This window comes from Candoia aspera, chromosome 7 (genome assembly GCF_035149785.1).
Source record: "Candoia aspera isolate rCanAsp1 chromosome 7, rCanAsp1.hap2, whole genome shotgun sequence".
Classification (NCBI taxonomy): domain Eukaryota; kingdom Metazoa; phylum Chordata; class Lepidosauria; order Squamata; family Boidae; genus Candoia; species Candoia aspera.
In genome coordinates, this window is record NC_086159.1 from 44,922,745 (window position 1) to 44,945,933 (window position 23,189).

Consider the following 23,189-nt stretch of genomic DNA (forward strand, 5'->3'; position numbering starts at 1 on the left):
GTCAGGTATGAAAAATGATGGGAAAAAAAATAGGTTCAGTGTCCATAGATTTCAGGTGAGATATCCAACTTTTATCTCTATGAAGACAGCATAGGTTGGAGTAATAAAGTTTTTAGAGTTATATAATAAAAAATCCTGTTTTCTTCCAACAGCTGAATTCAGAAAAATTAACCTGCTTCCCAAAGCTTGAGTAGGGATTTCCTCCCTCCCTCCCTTCTTGCCTTATCTCAATCTCTAGTTTTCTTGTTTTCTTCCCTCTTCCCTTCCCAATGTAATTACCCTTCCCCCAACTTCTTTTTTATTGTTTCTGCTGGAAGGAGGCAGGGGACTATATAAGTGCACACTCTTGGGTCTCCACGTGTGACAATTATTTATGTGTGAGAGAGAAAGTGACTGGATAATGCAGATGGGAGAGACCCACCTGAGGATAAAATATTACTAAATATATGAACATTATGTACTTTTCCCCCGCAAACTTGGAAGCAGGGAATGATATATTACAATGTTATCTCATTGAGCCAGCCTTACCACAGGCAAAGCTTGAGGCAAAAGGCATAGGTCATTTAAGGCCTTAACGGATTGTATTGCCTAATACTTTATTTAGGAATTAAGACTGCTATGGATTAATAGTGAAGCGACATTGTTGTATGAGTTGTCTATCTGTTCTCTAAACTCCTGATCTTCAACTCTGCAAACTATTTTATGACTTTTTATCCTTTTCTGTGAACCCTGGCTTTTCCTCACAAATGGACTTTATGTAGAGTACAACCTTTATAGTTCATTCTCTCCAATTGCCATGAATCAGATTCAGTCTTGCATGTGCTGTAATTTAAAAAAAGTGACCATGAAGAGGAGCCAATTAAGAACAAAGATGGATTGAATAAACAAATATTTAATATAGTGAATAAATAAATTTAAAATATGTTGCTGTGACCATTAACATGTTTTTATCCAGGGAATAAAACCTTTAGCAGAGACAGAAAACACATTCTTACACTACTGCTTCCCCCCACCCTAACACTGAAGATATATTTTTTTTTCTGAAGCAGTTCAACTTTTTTGAAAAAAAATATTTCTTTTTCTAGCTTTCTCTCTCTCTCTATCATATTTCTATCCCACCACAATTTAAAAGAAGACTCCAGGCTGCTTTCATAGAATACATAATATAGTTAAAGCATCCACAGTACAATCTAAAAACCCAAAAGTCATAAACAAGAGACAAAAGCAATAAACAACATAAGCAAAACCACAATAATATCATTAAGTATAAAAACAAACAATGAATTTTTCATACAATAAACCAGATCCATTCCAAATATTTCTGAAGTTTAATTTAATATAAAATTTATCCACAGAGCTTAAATTCCTCTATTTTGTGACCATATCGTTTTCCTTGAAAGGAATTTTAACTATCTTATCATGATTTTTTCCAAGTTCTGCTATTGTTTAGCATGGCAAAAACATAAGAACCTAATGGCCTCATATAACTTTTTTTATTTTTGTTTTTAATCAGAATAGGATTAAATTGCCAGGAACAATAGACAATTGTGAAGAGATTAAGTATACCAAAGTTAATAGAAATTGGTGCAGGTTTTTTTTAGTTATATTCATTTATGATCAGCATTAATAAAGTACCCATGTTTTCTTTCACTTCCCCACTAGAATGGAGATAAAACTTAGGAAACTAGTCCATTATGAAGATACAAACCACTCAAAATGTCTTAGATATCAGTATATGGGCTTTCACATTATGCACTCTTCTGGCCATAGCACCTAAGTTCAGAGTACTACTGCTGTGCTCCTAAACCTTTGCTACTACCATCTGAGTGAGATCTCCTTGAATCTCCTCAGTCTCTCTAGTGGCATTCCTTAATAAACTAAACATCATGCACACATTCCTATCAGTAGGGCCAAACTGGGATATTATTCCAAGATCAAAAGACAGGAAGGGAGATACCAAACAATTATTCAAACAGTTAAAGGAATTGGAAACTAATGTTAGGTATTGAATTATGTTCAGTAGAGATTAAAGAACTAAGAAGAAAGACTAATTAAAAGAGGTAGTACAAGTGAAAGTGGATGGGATGGGAAAAGAAAGTTGGAAAACCTAAATGAAGGAGGATCAAGCAATGAAGGACATGATATTATTAAAAATAAATAAGTAAGTTTGTTGTTCATAAAATAAAATGCTGTCATGTACTTAATCACAGAAAACAGGTTCTTGGATGACAATGAAGTATGACTGAAGTGACTTCAAATAAGTATATCCTCCATAATCTTTTCATCTGTCCAAAAAGCTATGATGAAAGCAGCTAAAGTAAGGATCATTCTGATTTATGGATAGCTTCAGTCAATCATCCCATATCCAATCAAGATGAGTGAAACTGAAAAGTGCTATTTAAAATCCAGCCCCTCCCCCCAAGCAGGCAGTGCAATATCCTATCCTTTCCAATGAGCTACATTCCCAAAATACATTTTGAAGTGAAACAATGTAGATGATTTTGAATCGAAGCCTGGACAAGTAAGAGGCATTTATTTATTTATTTACATTTATTGGCCACTCAACTCCAGAAGACTCCTATTCCACTTTAAAAATCTCAACTAATACAGCAACAGATTCCATTTTTTCCAGTATAGCTGATTAGCCAGTGAGGTACCATTCATCTTTCATCAGTTAAAGAAAGCAAAGGAAAGCAATGGAAAATAAGAAAAATGGTGAGAAAACCATATACATAAATGTATTCCATCATTTGCTACATCCGTATGTTCTATTATAATTTATGCTAACAGTGACTATGTCAGAAAGAGATCTTTCCATCATTTGCTATTGGATCCTTCTAGCTGGAGATCTTAGTAAAGTAATATAGGACTTATAATATATTCAAACCATATGCTCTACTACTATGCTATCACGCTCTCTGAGGAATGCTTTATTCACCAGCTTCCTCATGTATGGGAATGCATGAAGCATCTCATCCAACAACTCACCGTTACATTCAGCAAATTGTAATCTGCCAAATAAGTTGCTGAAATATTGATGCAATTTAATTTTCAGATACTAATATGCAAATGAACATTATGTGTTTAAGAAAAGTTACATGTTATCAGTATTAAACTAAAAATGTATTGAAATTGACAAATCTGCTATGTAAAAATCAACTGTTACCAACTACACAATTTCCAATAAGTGTAGAACAATTGAGTTCTGTGTCTGCTGATTGCATTAGAAAGTCACTGAGAAACAGTTTGTTCACATTTAATGAAAGAAGCTATATAATAACAGTGCTTAGTAAATTAAGGCTATACAGAATTTTAAAATATCCGTTAGGGCATTTTTTTATTAACATAACATACATTTAGGAGAGCATTAAGTTGCCTATTAAGAAGATAATGCATACCTTGTGATATAGAAAAAGTATATGAATTTTAAAATAAATATTCTATGCTTCAAAACAAAAATAAAACTTCACATATTTTATCCTCTGGCTAATGTATTTTCAATTTTCTCTGTAAAGAGAGACTAACATTTAATGTTCAAGTATATTTTAATGACAGCTAACGTTTTTTTAAAAAAGTGGAAAATTGTATTAAAGAGCAGTATTAATTTTTGTTTTGAGTAACTTCATCAGTATTTAAAGATCTGGCCAAAGTAGTAAAAAGCCATTATGTTTAGTTTTTAATATAAAAGAGTACAGAAAATGTACTTGTTCTCTTTTTTTTTTTTTTTAAATATTTCATGTAATACATCTCCAGATAGCATACTAAAGTTTGGTAAAATAAACTAGGTGCTTCATAAAAAGGAAAAAAAAGGAAATCACCTTTTGATGCCAAAATAAGCCTTTTCTATAATTTTTGATAAACGTATCACTTTGTAAGTATTATAACAAGAGGTTTCATATTTGAAATTTCTTGTTTATATAAACTCTTAAGCATGGAGTCACAAAAGTGACCCGATAATTTTTTTTCCCCTTTCTCTTAAAGGTAGGAGTCATCCCATAACACTGATTGGCAGGAAATTCCATACATATAAAAGGAAGCACATTTGTATATAAAGTGTCAGGTTCAGACATGAAAACTATGCAGAATGGAACATAGTATGTTATGGAACACTTGCTCATGAGAAGCAAAAAGCATTGCAATGCATTATTACTTTCAAGTCCTGCTTGCAGGCTTCCTTGAAACAATTGGCTGGTTGCTATGGTAAAGTAATGCTTTAACCCAGCAGGACTCTTCTATTGCTAAGGTGAGTGCCTTTTACTGCCATGAATCTGATAGTAGGGTTCAAAGAAAGGTGGGCAATAATAGTGCCATTTACATGTGTCCTCTCTTTCTATGCTGGCCAGTAGAGTTGCTGCTTCTCCTAACTTTTTTCTCCTACCCATGTTTTTGTTGTTCATGCTATTTCCTTTTTCTTTTTTCCTTATATCTTTCTCTTTGGCTAGGAAATTTTAGGTGCTTATTTACAGGTTTATGATGCAAACTTTGATCACCAACATTACAATAGCTATCCACTTTCATAAATTATATTGTTAGCAATTGTTAAGTTGCAATTATTACGATGCAAAACCTGCCACTTCTAAAATTGGTTTAAAGATCTGCATGTACATTCATACCATGCTGGACTGGGGGAAAATATATGCATATATTTTACTGTAAAATAAGACATTTTATCTGCAACAGAGCAGAAAAAAATTCTGAAGCTCTAAGGGTTTTATTACTAGAAATGGCATGTTGCTCAAGGATCACGTTGAAAGGAAAATAGTTCATTAGCGAAATGGGAACAGATTATTAATCTCCAAAGTACTAAACTGCCCTTAAAGAAAATTAATCAAGTATCTGCATTCAGAAATACTCTCAGGCTTTTACTAGTCAGAAATAGAGAATGCAATGCTGAGTATCTGTTTGCAGAGTACCATGAAAATACAGAAAACTGAAGAAATGCAATGAAATTTGAAACAGTTCTAAAGTAGCTTCAACTTCAAACTGTGCAGAAGCACACTATGAAGGGAAAGATATGAGGGCTGTAGGGATATGCATTAAGCTAGATTATCTACAGAAAAACATACCTGGCTAAATTGAATGCATCATCGATCAAACCTGCACGATTACTGACAGAAATTACCTATGAGAGTAAAGGAGAAAAATTGAAGACTTTAGGATGATAAGAAACTGGAAGTATTTCATATATCAAAACAAATTTCAGGCAATATAATGAAATGAGCTTACCTTATGGTTTCTCATTAGTTGGTCAATTATCAGTCTCCAGTTTCTAATGTCATAGTTAACCCTAAAATAGCCAGCTTGATTGATGTTTCCAAGCAGCCAGGTACCTCCATTAAGATATGCAATCCTGTGATGTTCTGTAAACAAAGTAGAGTGGCAAAAGGAATGCAAATTATTGTTCAGAATATTTTATATTTTAAAATAACTTTGATCATAGGAGAAAAAAAAAACTACAAGGTATTCCATTGCAAACAAAATAGTCCACTCTTTTATAGGAGCTGTTGGTGTCACTATAGTCTCCTATCTAATAATGAATCAGTAAAATACAGCTGTAAAATCCCCCAATTTACAGAAAAATATAATTATAAGACAAGGTATATTGCTATAGAATGTGATTATCATGCATATCTTTGATAACCGCCCAGAGTCCCTCTTTTGGGGGAGATGGGCAGTGGCTAAATTTGATTAATAAATAAATAAAAAATAAAAAAAACTGAAGTTCGTTATTAGATGCTTCATTTTTCTTTTAGGATGATACCAACTTGGTTTTTATGCAGATTAATTTCTAACTAGAGTGGCTGGATTTAGTACAATTTAGGACCGATTTTTAACATTCAGCCAAGATGGGATAAAGACTTTATAAGATAAAGTCCTGTTTATTCATGTGCTGAATATTATTTTACTAATGTATCCCCTAATGATGACATGTAACATCACCACATCATGGTGCTAGCCAGTTCTCAGAATTTTTCAGAGGTGGTAAAAATGAAGTATTTTCATTGCAGCGAGCATGCACAAATAATATTTACCACCTGAAACTGGAAGAGCCAAAGCTCAACTCATGATGATTTCATTACACTGAATGTAACAACGAACAAAGGAATCAAACCAGAGTCATCAATGCTTTTTCAACAGTATGAATCACAGGCTTAGGCTGAAATATAACAACAGGCCTAGATTAGAAACAAGATGGAGTTATATTTATGATTTTTTATAAAGATTACACTTGTATATCACAAGTATTCCATATATAATCACTTCTCGGAGCATTCACTACATGCTTTCCCAGCATTTTTGAAAGCTAAGAAAGAAGGAATTTTGCAGGAGGATTTTGAGCACATCCCTTTCAGCTGACTTCTAGCAATATGGAACAACATCCTCCCATTTATTATTGTTAGTGATTAACAAAGCAGTAGTGAATTATTTCTCACTTTTAACATTACGGTCCAGAGAAATCTAGCAGAGTTATCAACTAAATTTTTTGCATGGGCAATAGTAACTTAAAGCAGAAAAGTACTGGCTTCTTTAAGGTGGGTCTATATGGGAGGTCAAACATAAAAAACAAGAGACTTTCTTGTGAAATGGTTCGATTAAAATATTTGTGATATTTTAAAACTAGAAAAAAGTTCAGACTTGGACTTTTATAGCTGGATGGCTCTGTAAGTGGCATGTAGCTAAAGGAGATAAACAGTTCCCCACCACGGGATCTGCTATAAAGAGGTTGGGATGCAGTAAAAGTCAGAAATTGTTCTATGACTATTATCACTCTGCTGTTGAGCAATTAACTATTTCCCTGCTTACAAAATAATGCTTCTTCTGAAGTCAATGTGCCTGTCTTAAGCTATTATTATATTTGAGTTATAACTAAATTCCCCATAGAATTAATCAAGGGCCTCAGGGGAAAAAAAAAAAAAAACTGGCAATCTGTCACGGCTAGCAAAATGTTGATTATTTTATAGGTCTTTCCCTCTGGAAATCTGCACATATTTCTCTCAGACCATAATCCTTCTCCCATTTTGCTGATTCTCATTCACTTCAGTGATCTTCAAACCATCCCAGGACTTGCATATCTTCAGCAGTCTGAAATTGCCTAAATTCAACTTTGCTCACCAACCATCGTCTCTCACTCCATTTCGAAGCCCAGCAAGGACTCTAAGCACTTCCTGCAAGCTCCTAGTCCATTGCAATTTACTCCTGTCCATCTCCATGAGAGACTCTGTCTCTGGTATGAAAACCTTATCTGTTTCATTCCCATATCAGTTACAAGTAAGTCTGTATGTCTAGGAGATCACAAAACAGGATGACAGCCAATGTTTTCCTGCTTAATTTTGTCACATATTTACAAGAATGTCATTAAGAGATAGAATTACCCTGGCAGTATAAATAATCTTCCTATTATAAATAGACTATTACATAATTCCATGTGCATGAAATGTTAAAAGTAAATTATTGATTTTTTAGCTATTCTGAGGAAAACAAATGGTTCTGTCATTTTATATGGCTTTTTTATTTCAGTCAAAATGAAATTGTTAATTCAGTGTGAATGAATGTGTAGTCAGGGTCACTCATGAACAAAGTGATGCATCTGAAATAATTTTTGTAATATAGGACTGTTACTGTATAAACCTGCTGAAGTTGGAGTATGAAACATTAAAGTGAATTTAGGATCTACTGGAGTAATTTTGAACTTACTTCTGTACATACTGCCCTGATTCATATGATTGTTTTTGCATGTGATAATTGTAAAACATACCACAAACACTGGTTTAAATTTCAGAGGAAAAACCCTACTGTACTTTTTCAGAAATCTGTGTCCTAAATTAAGTAGCAACAACAAGAATCATTGTAAAAAGGGCTGTTATGAATACAGAAGCTAAGATAGTTAATATATACTTTAAAAAGAACTGCAGTATATTCTATATGATTCTATAAAGATATGAAATATACAGGTAGTCTTCACTTAGTGACCCCAACTGGGACCAGCAACTCCATTACTAAGTGCCGCAGTCACTAAGCAGAAAATCATGTAACCACGATGGGCTTAGTGACTCATGTAACCTCACTTCTCCTTTGGTCACTAAGCGAAGTGGCACAGTCGTTAAGCAAAACATCATGTGACTGTGACTTACGATTTTACTTCTGCCTTGTCTATTAACTCTGCTTGTCACAAGCCAGTTGCGAAGCACACGAATGGCAATCATATGACCATGGGATGCTGCGACAGTCAGTGAAGCAAGGATTGGTCACAAAGCTTTTTTTTACACTGTTATAACTTCGAACAGTCACTGAATTAGGCAGTCAGTAAGTGAAGACTACCTGTGTAACATCTGTTTTGCTTCTATAGTGCAATTTTTAATCAAAATGCTGTAATTTATAATACTTAAAAGAAAGAGGGGGTAAATAATTCTAGTCATCTTGATCCCTAGAGTACAGCTGAGATTAAATCAATTGTTAAGGTATTTAAAACATAATATTATTCCAAACTCTTTAAGTAAGCTTGAATGCTTAAATAAAATATGTTTGATGTGCAAATATAATACATGTTTTATAAATAACAAATGCTGTATTTTAAGTGCAGCTTAATAGCATGCAACTGAGTCACTACCTACACACTTACCAATTTCTAATATATCTGTTATAGGGTATTCTGCTACATTTTAAAGAGTTTACTATATCTACAATACACATCACAATATAATGTAAATATGCACTAATACAGTTACATCTTCCTTATCTACCTATCTTCTTTCATGATAACTTCAGACCAGGTTGGATTGGGATGCCTTGCTAATATGCAAGTATCCTAATTTTTCCATCTGTACAAATATGTTAGTGGACCATCTTCATGAACTCAAAATATGATACAACATGCATGACATAACTTATAATTTCACTTATTAGAAAGTTTGTCCTCTTCAGCATGCTTCTGCATTAACAGAAGAGTTCTCTGTATTATGTCAGCCCAACTAGGTAGACCAGACCAGGAAATGAACTACACTGGAAAGCTAAAACTACTTTTTATTGAGATTGGCTATAATAACAGAATCTTGAAAGTCTGATTCTGGGGACTTCCAGAGGGAAACATGGCTGAACAGCTGTGTCCACGAGCTCTGCAGACAAAACCGACAGTGGCATTTTTTTTCCCCTGGGGCATGGGCAGTTTCTCAGGAAGCCCAGAGCATTTTCATGGACAAACAAAATGCTCAGAATCATCCCATTTGCTCTCCAGAATGGCGTCTTGTAGCCAGAGAATCGCAAACAGCATCGCGACGATCCAATAAGAAATGACGGGTGGCGGGGAAGTCACCATTTCCAACCCATGCTGTAGCCTTAAAGGGACATTAGGTAGAGCCGCCCCATTTATAAATCATCCAATTTATATATTTTTAAAGTTTTTCTACCCTAAGAGACACTTTCTATAGTAAGAAGAAGCAGGCTCTCTCGGTGCTTATCATTATTTCTGGATTAAATTTTTAAAATCTTTTAAAGTTTTGGCTTGTTTTCCCATTTAAAAGTTAAGGAGAACTGAGAATATTGCCTCCCTGTTATTGTTTTTGTACTGAATTTGAAGGACTTAATATTTTCCTACACATTGAATTTGCTGTTTTGGATCTCTAGCCCTCTGTTCACTTTCCCTAAGACCTGCTTGTTAGCACATTTTCTCTCATTTCAATTTCACTCAGAAGTTTTTTATTAACTCATTAGCTCCTATCTGTGCAAGTCTAGGGGGCATCATAATCTACTGCCTGAAACATGGAGGATTTCAAGGAGCCTTTTTCAGAGTCCTGTTGTAAGCTTAAGCAGACAATCAAAGAGATCTTTTCAGATTGCTGTCAGGCTATTCTGCAAAATATTTGGGACATTGGGGAAGATAGTATTTCTATAGTGTGTCATCTGACTGAAGATTTTATGGAAGAAGGTGAAGATTTTGGCAAGGATGGAGATCTTTCCACTGGCAGTGAGACTGAAGTAATGCCAGATAAAGGCTATATTTTGGTGCTGAAGGGGTTAAAGTGACAGTCTGAGCTGCAGATTACAAGGAGAGTTGTTTGTTATGGCTTTCTGAGGGAATGTTATGGGAGAGAAGGGAATCTGCTTTGTGGGAGTTTTTTTGCTGAGAAGTCTGAGTTTTTAAGGGGGCAGTTGGCCCGTTGGTTTTTTGCAAGAAAAATCCCTTGTGTGTAATACAGAGATATGTAAATGTCTTGGTATATTATGAAGTGGAGTAAAAATTTAAGAATGTGCAATTGGATTGATAATGAGGCTATTATGATTTCATTTTTCCTTAATGATTTGGATTAAGATTTACTGGACTTTCTTTAAGGTTTGCTTGATTTGTAAGGTTTATAAGGTATCTATAAGGTATAATAATAAGTGCTTGGTTTTTAGGTTTAATAGGCTTAAGATTGCTGTAGTATTATTAATTATAAAAGTAGACAATTTATATCTTTTTATAATTTGATTTTTATTATAGTGGACAGAAATATATACAATAGTGGTAGGAAGGAAATAACTAAATAAATGTTTTATGGGGGAGGGAAGTTGATTTATATATATATATATATATATATTCATATTCTTTTTTATATAAGGGGAAGGAGCAATTGCATTAGTGATTGTTATATGTGCTAATGGAATTATTTATAGAAACAATGTGATCTTGGTTTGATATAAAGGATCGATTATGGAAATTGCTGTATGAAAGTCAGAAGACACTTCTTTTTGTAATCTTCAAAATTCTTTTTTCTTGCATTTCACACTTTAGTTTTTCTTTTTTTCTTTTTTTCTTTTTGTAGTTTTTTAATTTTTTGTAGTTTTTAATCTTTGTTTCAAACTTAATAAAGAAAGTCTGATTCTGCTATATCTCTGCCACCTTATATTCCAGTGACTCAGGATGGTGTCTGGCTGAGATACTTCTGAATGTTATCTCATTCCTTTGGACTTAAAAAAATGTTTCAGCTGCTTTTGCCTAGGTAATGGTTCTTGCATATTTCCATCAAATCATATTCCTTATACTCTATAATCTACTAGGATTGCATGCATTTTGAAGATGATTCAGAAGAACTCTTTGGACCTTATCTGAGCATGAGTGGAATACTTCTCTGCTATTCGTTACCCACATGAGCCTGGAAAAAGATATAGCAGCCTTAACAGCCTCATTAAAGTTAATGAATGGATTCTTTAAGCATTTCCTTAAGCCTGAAAATGTTGAACTATTTTAATGAATTAGTATTGCACTTGTGTGAGGTCCAAAGTGTTACTATTTTATTTACAAAGCTTGCACACAAATATCTTCAAAGCCTGAATTATTTCATCACAAAGGTTGCTGCTTCACAATACAAAATCTGAAAAATACAAAATGAAATGTGGGTGATCAGAAAAAAGCAAGTATCTTTCTTGATGACAGAGCTTTTGCCAGTTGTATGAGCAACAGTATGTTTATTAAAACCAAGAGCAGCCTTAACTCTTTCTCTCATTTAGGGCCCAAAAATACAGTGAATTGAAAAAGTGGGCTTTGAGGATAACTTTCACATGATAAGATATTTGGACGGAGCTGGGGCAATGCAGCAGCAACAGCAGCAGCCAAAAAAAAAAAGATATGCTACTCTAAATGCTGATTAAATAATGTTAAACTCTCATAAAAAGGATTTTTACTGGGATTAATACTAAAAATAATTACTAAGTCTTTCTATTCAGTCTGTCATAATTGCAATCTTTTGTTGTTTCTGCCAAAGCCACAAACTTCGCATCACTGTATTTTGAGAAATAGCAGTAAGTATTGCTATTCAGCAACATATTTATTTCTTATATCAATTTATATGGCCTCCATCTTGCAAACTGCAACTGGCAGTGAACAAAGACTTAAAAACCAATGTAACAAGAAAAAAAACACAAATAACAACAATAATAATATAGTAACAACACATTGACACCGAAGGACAATGTAACTCAACTCATATAATAGCAGTCACTCTAGAAAAAATAAATTTACCTTGATGGCTCGCCCACCCTCCAGACCCCATACCCAAGGAAACATCCAAATATCTATTTTGTGCTTCCCAACAGAATAATTCAATAGACACAAATGAACTTAATATGCATAATGGCATTCATGTCACAGATAATTCCAAAATATCTATTGCATACCTGATTTAAAAAAAAAACCCGAAACAGTATTTTTTAATGGTTTCCAGTAAATTTTAAGAAAAACACATTATATACTATTATTTCTCAGTTAAGGGCATGTTTAGTTTTACCTATCTCTACAAAGGAGAACGGGAATATTTTCATGTTATACTAGTTCAAAATAAGTGGGTAGTTATTGTGAAGGGTATCTGATAAAACATTTTTTTGTGAAGGTCTATATTACTACTAGCATTTAACGTCTATGCTTTTTGATGTCTACAATTTCTTTCACCATGCAATTTCTATCATATTTCAGTGATGTAGTTACATCATAGCAATCATGTGCAATTTCTCTATAAAAATATCTTAGGTATTTTTGAAGTACTATGAAGTAGCTGCTGTTAATGTTTCTTTTGCCTAAAATATTTATTCTATGTAGAAAATCCTTGAATGTATTATTCCGCTTTTTAAAAAATCTATCACTCCCTTGCAAATATTACATTTTATTTAGCTAACGTAGACATGTTGTGTACTATTATGAACAGAGACAGCTACTCAAGGTGGCTGTTTGGGCAACTGATCCTCTTTCCTACCGTTGGACAAATAACGTCAGACACTCTGTAGAGCTCTTAATGAACTCTATTTAATTCCCTGGCTCCTGGTTCTACAGCTCATGATACTGTTAAAAATCCTTTTCCCCTTTGCTTGCTATTGTAATGCTGAATATGGCAAGGGGATTGTTTTCTACTTGACACAGGATTAGTTAAGTAGGAGTAGATAAGGATGGTGGATAAAATTTCCATTTTCTTTATTATATATGCAATCTAGGAATCTAGTCTGGACCCCTGCCACTGTTGCAGATCACATATATGCAGAGAAAAGGGAGGACTACTGGCAGCTGAGACGAGATGCTTCTGACTAATTGAAAGCTCTTTCATTCCAGCAGGCCATGCTCAGACTCAACAAATCACTAATGAGAGAAGGTTTCAGAAGGCAGCATTTGATCCACTTTATTTTATAAGAGAAAGGATTATTTATTTATTTATTCGATTTATATAGCAACTATAAATAGCAACTATACAATTTATAATTTGTACTGTTGGAGCTCACAGACAGGGCTTGCTATCAGCAATGCTTGGTATCTTTGTATCTTTTGAAACACAAAATGATACAAAGTCTGAAAGTATTTTTGCTTATTTGTTTGCTTTCCCTCTGCCTCTCTTCCTTCCTCTCTTCACATTACCTCAGCTGGTTCTGCAATTTTATTTGTTCAAAGCTGAAATGAGGCTCACTAAGCAAACACATTAACAAAAGATTTAGAATGATTAGCAAAAAAGATGATTTTTCCCCCCTTTGGGGGAAAAAAGCAGCTATCAAAATATTCCCAAGATACAAATTTTCTTTTCTCAAAAAAAAAGGCTGGGTCCTGAAAAAAGTTTTGATCTCTTCTTGCCCCTTTCTTAGTGTGTTGTTTTCACTATCCAGCAATCCTCCTCTCCATTGTTATCAGTGGAGTTTTTTTTTTTTTTAAATTACCGACTCTGGTATACTTTTTGCAATATGATGACTGATAGTTATCAGCACTTTCTAAAATTACTCAATTAATCTCTCTTCTTTTATTCTCAAGTCTTCTTTCTTAGTAGTTAAGTAATCCTAGTGCAGTCCAGAAGGAGGGAGGCACTCCAGTCTCACCTATCATATTACATGTGTAATTCAGTTTCTTCAATGCAAGCTTGTCTGCTCCAGACTCAGTCCATGGGTCCTTCTGTGCTTCCTATATGCAAGGATTACCAGCACAAGCTCCATTAGCCTAGGTAACAATCCTTATCCATCCATCCATCCATCCATCCGTCCTTCCATCCAAGAAGTTAACAAGGATGTTTATTATTTATCTACTATTGAACAACTTTTCTTCCTTGCAAAATTGGGATCAAATGTTTAATAAAAGTTCTCCCTCTTTTATTTTTATTTCAGAAATACTATGCTAACAATGAAAGACTTGGCTTTAAATGTAATATTTAAATAACATGCTTGTCTTTTACCTTTTCTTCCTTTGTAAGCATGAACCTGGAGCTTCTGGGCACAAATGCTGATGTTCTCTGAAGAGGTTTGTGATTATGGTTAATGGAGCATATGTCATTGGTTTTTGTTCTCTGTAACAATATGGTTGTGGGAAAGATTCTGACCAGCAAATGAGATGCAATTCAGAACAGATGGAAAAGAATGGATGAACCCCTCCCTGCATCCATTTAGAAAATAAGAACAAAAAATAAGAACAAAAAACAATAAGAACTTACAAAAGCTGAGTTGGATACAAAAGTTGGTTGAGTTGAAAGTCACTCAGCACAAAACATTCCCTCCTTCTTCCTACAAACTCACAACCACCTCTATCTATTTTGGGCAGATTCTTCCGTTCACTGAAAGCCTTCAGGAGCACATTCATAATTTTCAAAATGGTCCTACAGAGCAGGCATTTTTGGGGTCCCCATAACTTTCTGCTCTCACAAACTGTGAATCTAATGCAAAACTATATCAGATTTGGACATTTAACATCTAGCAGCATAACCCTATACACAGAATGATGTGGCATTATGAAGGTTACATACATCTTATCATTACTATTTTCATCATCATCATAATGCGCAGAAGATTTTTTTTTTTTTAAAAGGGGGAAAATAGAAAATAGGTTTTTTCAGTATTATTTTCTGGGCTCTATATTTCTACTCTGAAGTAAATTTTAATAATCAGCCTAGTTAATTTTCATTTGCAATTGCATATTACATCAGAATAAAAGAACTGAATGATAAGTGTGAATATTACCTCTCACTTTAAATCTGCTTCACTTCGATGCAGCGTCAGAGTTTTCCCTTTTCGAAAGCAATCAAACAATAAAGCGCCCTAATACTGCTTATATTTAGTGAAAATCCTGATCTATAATTATTTAGATGGGAATTCAAAGTATTACATTTAAAAGAGCAAAAGAATACATGCACTTTAAGGGACTTAATAGGATATCTGGTCTCAATCCCCCAAACTATCCCCAACAAATGACCATCCAGCCCACTGGAAAAACTTCAGCAACAGGCAGTCCACCACTTTTCTAGGAAAACTACCCCACTGCTTAATAGCAATTGCCATTAGGAAACTCTTCCTGATATTCAGCCTGAACCTCCTGGCTTTTAACTGGTACTTGCTCTGCTCTCAGTTCCAAGAGAAAATAGGTCCTTCCCCTCTTGCATGTTACAGTGCAAGGTATTTGTACACTGCTATTAGAGCAGTGCAGTGCTTCAGATTTGCTCTGAAAGGGTTCCTTTGGAACACGCAGGAGCACGAAAGTAGCATCTGTTTGGGATTCAGTAATGCAACCATACTGCAGTCTTGAGATCCTGGGAACTCAATCCAGTTGCTTTAATGACAGGTATTACATTCATGCTCCCTTTGTTTTCTGAAGCACATTTTCCAAACTGAATCCGAAGTACTACAAAGCCTTGTTACTACTTTCCCCTTCTCTTTTTTGCAAGCTAAACATTTCCAACTCCTTTTAACCATTCCTCACGGGGCTTAGTTTCTGGGTCGTGTATCATCTTCATAGTACTTCTCTAAACACTCTCCAGTTTATCCATAACCCTTTAAATGTGTGGTGCCAGAACTGGATATTGTACTGCAAGCAGAGTCTAAGCAGTACAATGAACACTGGAACTATTCCTTTCTGTGACATAGACATAATGCTTCTGTTAAAGTAGCCCAAGACTGCTTGGTCTTTCCACCACAGCATCACAGTGCTTGCTTACATTCAACTCTTGCTCCACTAAAACTTTTAGATCCTTGACACACACACACCCCTATGCATTTTGTCGGTTACTACTCAGATATAGAGATTGAATATATATGTAGATCATTCTGTTGGATTTGGCCCAATGTTCAAGCTTGTTGAGGTCATTTGAAAGTATGATTTTTCTGTGAATATTCAACCCAGTAACTTGGTGTCATATACAGACTGAATAAATTTCTATTTTATTCCAGACTTTAGATCTGTATTCTCCAACTTTGGCAACTTCCAGACTTGTAGACTTCACCTCTCAGAATGCCCCTGCCAGCATGAGCATGAATGAGAATTCTGGGTGGTAAAGTTCACATATCTGAAAGATACCCCGAATGGAAAACATTAGGTCATTTATAAATACGTTGAATAGCATTGAGGACACCATTTGATATGTCCCTCCAGGTCGATGCAGAACCATTTACAAACATTCTTTGGATGTGTCTGTATATTTATTTATTTATTTATTTATTAAATTTATATCACTGCCCATCTCCCCCAATGGGGGACTCTGGGCGGTTTACAATAAATAGCATTAAAACATAGCCAGATAAAAATTACATTAAAATATACATAAAAGCAAACATGAAATCCAAGTGGAGATGGATCACTAAGGGGTACTATGGCTCCAGCCATCCTCAGGTGGAGCTATCTCTCTCCCCCTCCCAAGCAAGGCAGCAGAACCAGGTCTTAAGTTTCTTCCGGAAGTCCAAGAGTGAGGAATTAGTTGCAAATCCACTGATTGTAGCATCATCTATCCATCTTGTTCTCAGGATATCATGAGTTACCTTATAAATTCTTTACTGACACCAAAGTATGCTACAATTACAGCATTTCTTTGATCTGCTTATGTCAAAAGGCATTTCAGAATGAATAATGGACTATAAACTGTAAAAATCAGTAGTAATCAACTATAGGGCACAGTCCCTTGTATCAGCAAAAGTCCAGCAGGTAATAGATACAGCACATTCCTATCCTCTCTGTTGGATTTCTGGTGATTTTTTTTTCCAGGGAAGAGGAGGTTTAAAGTAGGTTTAAAGATGCTATAATCTGATACTTTCCTTATTTTGGGTTGATATTATGAGGTTGTTGTAAACATGCAGCAGGCTCTGATAATGATGAAAGCCTTCAGTTCTTCTTCCATTCTTGGATCAGATATTTTTGAGACAAATTATCATCATCATAAGAAGAAGAAGAAGGAGCAGCAATATTTCTAAATTTGTAAACTTTAAGCTACTTTAAATCAAGTAGACCAAACACACTATATCAGATAAAAACAGGTCAGATGCTCCAATAAAAAGTGTAGATAATGCAAGACGGTGTAAGATAATCAGTTAAGGTTTCATTTAATTTTCTTGACTAACTGTGGGTTTCAAGAAGCCAAAGTCTAAATCAGAATTCCCAATCTGGTCAGCAGGAGTGCCACTACTATTGTAGCTATTGTTTCATTAAGACATACATACAAGGGCAGGGGTATGTTTGATTAGGTTATTCTTCAATCAAACTTTTCAGAAGAAAGCAATTTTCCCAAATATTATTTTGTTAAGAATCTTTTGAATGCAAGGGCCTTCTAGAAATATGAGCAAGATATCTTGCATATATCTACTATACATTGCTCTTAGGATTCCTTCCTTTGCTTCTAGTGCCTTGCCTTGCAAAATTAATCCCTCAGCTACTAACAATCTGCTGAGCTTCTCAAATTTAACTAGCTTGGATCAGCCAGGCATTCATGACATTCATGCACATTAGCCAGCCATTCACAGCTAATGTTCATACCATACATATCCCTGCACACTATTTGAAATACACTGACTAGAATCTAATACCACCATTGCTACTGATTTTTATTGTTTAAATTCTTGTGATTCCATGATGCTGTCACCATTCAATCCTCTCTCACCCACCCATGCTGTCTGCATATTGATTAGCATATAAATGAAGTGAAATGGAATTGCTCATGAATAAATACGGCTTTCAAAATGAATTAACTTTATTCCCAGGTTGGTAATTTTTGATATACTTTCTCAGAAATACATGTAATAGTTTATCAGTGACTGCTAGCTATTATTGGCTTACTTTTTGGTGATAGGATCAGTGAATTTGAATACAAAGAATAAATCTAAATAATTGGTTTGAGCAAAAGAAGGTGCATTCACACAGCTCCTCTTTCTTAAATGCACACGCACTATTAAAAAAAAACAGTATGGCTTCAACATCTAGCCTTGAATCAGCAAGATATCTGAATGGCTTAATAATCTGAGCCATCTATGTCTGAAGTCAAAAACCTGTCTTATGATAATTATGCTTATATAAAAGAACAAACACTCTCTATATAACTTTCTAGACCACCAAGTCCTAAGATATTACAACTAATCAAATGTTAAAGAGCAAAAGGAAAAAAAAACACATTTTGACTGCTTCCTTTCATGTAATTTCACCAAAGAAATTATTGTTTGAATAATCAATATTCATATATTGATCAATCAATATGAATTCATATATTGATCAATATGAATATTCATATATTGATCAATGAATAATCAATATAACAATCAAATAATTGTTATATTTATAACAATCTTTCAATTAATTATTATTATTAATTGAAAGATTGTTATAAATTCTCTATGAAATTGGTTCATTTTATCTTCTTTTTCCAGCTAAGGCAAGGACTTCTCTCTCCCTTTTTATACCTTGCCATTCAAATGGACTGGACTGCCAATTCAGAAATTATCTACTGTATGCTTAGGAGCCAAAGTGAGAAAAAACACCTAAGAGAAACAGCATATAACACCTATTAGATAAGTTTCCTGTCTTCTTCATTCCAGTTCCAAAGCAGTTTACTGAGGCTCCAAGTGACTTGGAGTTAATTTCCTATTAAAATTGCATGAAAAACTAAAAAAAGGATAGTGGTGGCGGAAGAAGCTTAAAAAGCCAAGACCAAAAGAAACTCTCTCTATAACTTCTTTATAATTTTCTTGGGTTAATTATGGGACTGAATCAGCATTTAAATTTAAATTTTACACTGTCTAAAGGCTAGATATATTCTTTTATAAATACATTTAACACGTGTATTCAATTATTTTATATCTGAAGGCAAATAAATATTTCAGACTACCCTGGGTTATAAAAAGGTTATTCCATAATATTCTCATTTTTTTTCCTATTTTCATTATGGGGGAAAACCCTGAAATTCCTTTTTTACAATTCATTTTTCAGAAACCAAATCTATGTTTAGCAACACTAATCATTTTTCTAAGATAAATTGTGAAGAAATAGTTCAGAAAAACACATGAAAGCTTTATGAGATTCTACTGGGAGGAAAGTTTATTTTTACCTGATTTGTTAGACACCCATATAATTGCCTCTGATGAGATGTGGCTCGTATTTCCTACTGCAATTGTTAATGGAATCTGCCACAAGTAGCTGCAAGACAAAGGAGGGGGTTCTAAGAATAAAAATACTGAACTGATTCTTCTCACTCAACAGCAATCAGGGATTATATCAAAGGAATCAAGCATTTTCAGTAAGAGAGCAAATATTTTGACTCTAACATGTTACCTTGTTTCTAAAATCAATTGGCAATTGGCAACAAAGTAGTGAGACAGTCATTCATCTTTCAAAAACTGTGTTTTCCTTTTTTAAAGAAAACATACTGTCATTACATGATAGTTTCTAATAAAATAAAATGGCAAAATAGAAGGAACAATATCCAATACTAAAAGACACCCAAAACCCATAACCAAGGTTAATTTAAGGAGAACAGGCTCTGACAACAGCATATGTTTTGGTTCCACTGACAATATACCTTTTTCATAATGCTCTCATTAAAAGCATCTTCTTAATTTCATCTTATAACCCCCTATAATTACTCATGTATCAGTAATCAAGTGTATAATGCTTATAGACATTTTACACATTTGTAGCATACTGGAGAAATCAAGCTTCAGCATGGTGCAATTAGTATAAAACTGATTATGTCTTATATGAATAACGGCCCTGAATCTTGTATAGCTATTTGCTACAGGAGTTTCCTTATATCCATTTTTCCCAACCTGGTACCATCCATATGTGTTGGGAATACAACACTCAGTTCCTAACCAGTATGGAAAAAAGGGAAGGCCATCTTCAAAAGTGAATTATAAAATATAAACAAAGCAAAAATAAACCATTCCTTTCCAAAACTGCTGCAACAAAATACATTTTGATAAAACTAATAGCTGCACAGGTAATGTAATTTGCATATTTTGATTTCTCACTTAACTGAAATCTTCTTTTGAAAAAAAAAACTTTTCTTTTTTTTACATTTTAGTTTCTCCCCTGCAAACAAGCAGAAATGCTCAATATTCAGGGCTCACAATTTCAATTTTTAGTGGGAGGTAGAAGAGATTTCAACAGGTGGGAGGACAGGATCCTCAACAGTATTTAAAATCCCATACTTGATTCATTCAGCATAAAATTGGGAAAAAATAGTGTAATTCAGGAGCATTTGTTGACTATTTCCAGAATATCTAGGATTTATTGTAAATGGATTACATTGCCAATGACACATATATCATTTCTAAGCAACTGAAAATATTGGACGATATGGAAAAGCACATAAAGAACCACCTCAGCACATTCAGTTTACCTGTGAACGACTCCAAAGGTCTGCTAAAGAAAAATGTTTGGGTTTTTTGTAACTATTATTAGTAATAATAGTATAAGCTAACAGTAAACTTGGGTTGCTTAAGGGAATTATTTCAGTAGAAGAAATAATATCCTTTCAATCTATGTAATTAAAGAGGAATAGATGGCATCTTCGATTCAAAACTGCCTTGCCCTCTCTGTCCAATGTAAAGGACAATGATAGGTCAAGTGAGATTCACAGAATAGAAACAGTGCTGTGAAATGTATTGAGAAGTAAGTGACTCTGGATTATTAGACAGGGCTGAATAAGCCATCTCATCAGTGATTTAAAATGATGAAAGGGTAAAAATGAAAAAAGGGTAAAAAATAATCAATATGGATTTTTTTCTACTGTGTCTGCAATTCAGAACATGGTTATGTGTTTAATTTTTACTGACTATAGTAGATTAAAAACAGATTTTTAAAATGCATCTTGTCATGAGTAAGGATGGCGAGCAGGGGGCTCCCATCCAGACTGTTAAGCGCATGCGTAGCACTGAGGAATTGGGCAGCCATTCAAAGAGATACAGATCGGGACCGCCTTAACCTTTGGGGTTTATATGGCTGGGTTTTTCCCACGCTTCTTCAGTTTGTTAGGATTCCTGTTATGTACAAGCAATAAAACATTAGAGACCAGTTCCTTGTCTCAGCGTGTTTCCTGGCAGTTGGGACAATCTTGTTTAATAGCAAAAAACACAAAGTTTATTTATGCTATAAATTAATGTAAGTTTTAACATTTGAAAACTATTTTTAAGTGTTATTAACATTTCTCTTACAATCTGCAGTAATATCTGTAATTCACCATGGAGGTAACCTGACAAAAAAGAAACTTTCCATTCCATTAACTTTGTGTTTTATAAAATAGATGCCCCATCTTAGTAGCTCTTTTGTCTACAGAGTCTGTTCAGAGTGCTGGAAAGCAGATGGCCCGAGAGATCAGGAAAACACACAAACACACACACCAGGCATTTCTATAAAAATAAGTGTATTTATAAAAAGCATAAAACATAAACAGGTTCCATATCCAGAGCCCTAGATAGGCACAAAAGCTTTTTACATAGACATATTTTACAAGCTCATACACTCACACATGCAGAGCTGGAAGAGGCTGCTGGAACGAGAGGCTGCAAAAAGCAAAACTAAAATCTTCTTGTGGCAAGTTCCCCCAGGCAATCAGCAGCTTTAGCTTATATGGTCATCCTTTTCCACACCCTAATCTGTGGACAATTAAGTCTGACCTTCTCACCCTGCCAAAGTGATTTGTTACCATAGTAACTTCTCTGCAGCTAAAATTTCTGGCAGAAAACACCATATACCAACAAAGTCCACTGGAGTTGGGTGGCCAATAAGTTTAAAAGAGTAAGAATAAGAATACATTATTACAACAAAGCACAATGTTTTTTCATTCTATGCTGAATCACAGCACAGAACATCAATGCCGTATCTCAAGGGACCTACTCGTATCTTCTGTTTCCCAACCCAGCTCTTATAGGGTATGCTACTGGAGATTACTGCTAGCAGTATATGGCTGCAGTTTCCCTTAATACATGTCCTGACTGCTTTCCTATTTTCCAACCTTGTTTTATAAGTCCTGCTTTGTTTTCTGCAGACATTCTTTCTGTGGGCAATGGGGTGTCTGACTTTTCTTTGGGACTAAAATATCTGCCAGTAGAGATAAGTGGGCAGTCACTGTATCACTGCTCTACTGCTCCATTGATGGATTGGGGTGGTGTGTAGGGATGGCCAAAATGTCTCAGACTTGCAGAAGAATAAGTAATGCAGAAGACAAATCATCATGGTTTATTCAAAAGGGAATTGGTCTTTTATCCAACTGGAATTTTATGTTGACAATCTATCAAATAGGGGTTACTTGGTAAACATTACATATTTGGTTTCCAAAATGCTTTGACAAAATCCCTTAATAAAGGCTTTTGATTAAATTTAATAGTACTTGCATAAAAAGCCAGTTTCATGGGTTATTAATTGGTTAATACAGGAAGTAGATGGTAGGAGTAAATTGAGTAAACTGAGTTTTTCTAATGGATGGATCTTTAATAGACACAGAGGCAGTTTTGGAAATTTTGTTTCTTTTAGTCAAGGAATGCAATCTCACTGGAGTAAGCTTTTGAGGTTTATATGACGTGCTAATGATTTGCAGAGTGCAACAAGCAATAGATGAAGGCAGAGCTACCCCTTTTCCTTTCTGTAGAATCCCCTTCTTTTTCTGTTTTTGATAGGCTTTTTTATGTTCATTTTCTTTACACATCAGGCAGGTATGAAGGACAGTTGACTCTTTCTGAGGCCTGAATTTATCACTTGCAAAGGGTCAATAACTTTAAATTGAAGGCACATGAATAAAGCTGAGGATCACATGTGACCCTAGGGCTGCAGGTTACCTATTTCTTACTTAAGAGTCAACAGTAAAGAGTAAACAGTTACATAGCCATATTGGTAGATTATTATGCTTAATTATTAAGATCAGTGAAAACTCAAAGACACTGTGAATTTAGCTGTCAAATAATGTCAAGTCAATAAGTGCAAAATGTGTCATATTTTGAATAAAAACACTTTC

At 34.5% G+C, this 23,189-nt stretch overlaps 1 protein-coding gene across 1 annotated transcript in view; it reads right to left on the reverse strand.

The window, feature by feature from the left end:
* TRHDE (thyrotropin releasing hormone degrading enzyme) overlaps nucleotides 1–23,189 on the reverse strand; it is a 242,607-nt gene that overhangs the window by 25,510 nt on the left and 193,908 nt on the right. Inside the window, exons 10-12 of the mRNA XM_063308675.1 lie at nucleotides 19,287–19,375; nucleotides 5,227–5,360; nucleotides 5,067–5,122 (exon numbers count right to left, since the gene is read on the reverse strand). Coding sequence (XP_063164745.1) covers nucleotides 5,067–5,122; nucleotides 5,227–5,360; nucleotides 19,287–19,375 — 279 coding nt within the window. The remainder of the gene's footprint in view (nucleotides 1–5,066; nucleotides 5,123–5,226; nucleotides 5,361–19,286; nucleotides 19,376–23,189) is intronic.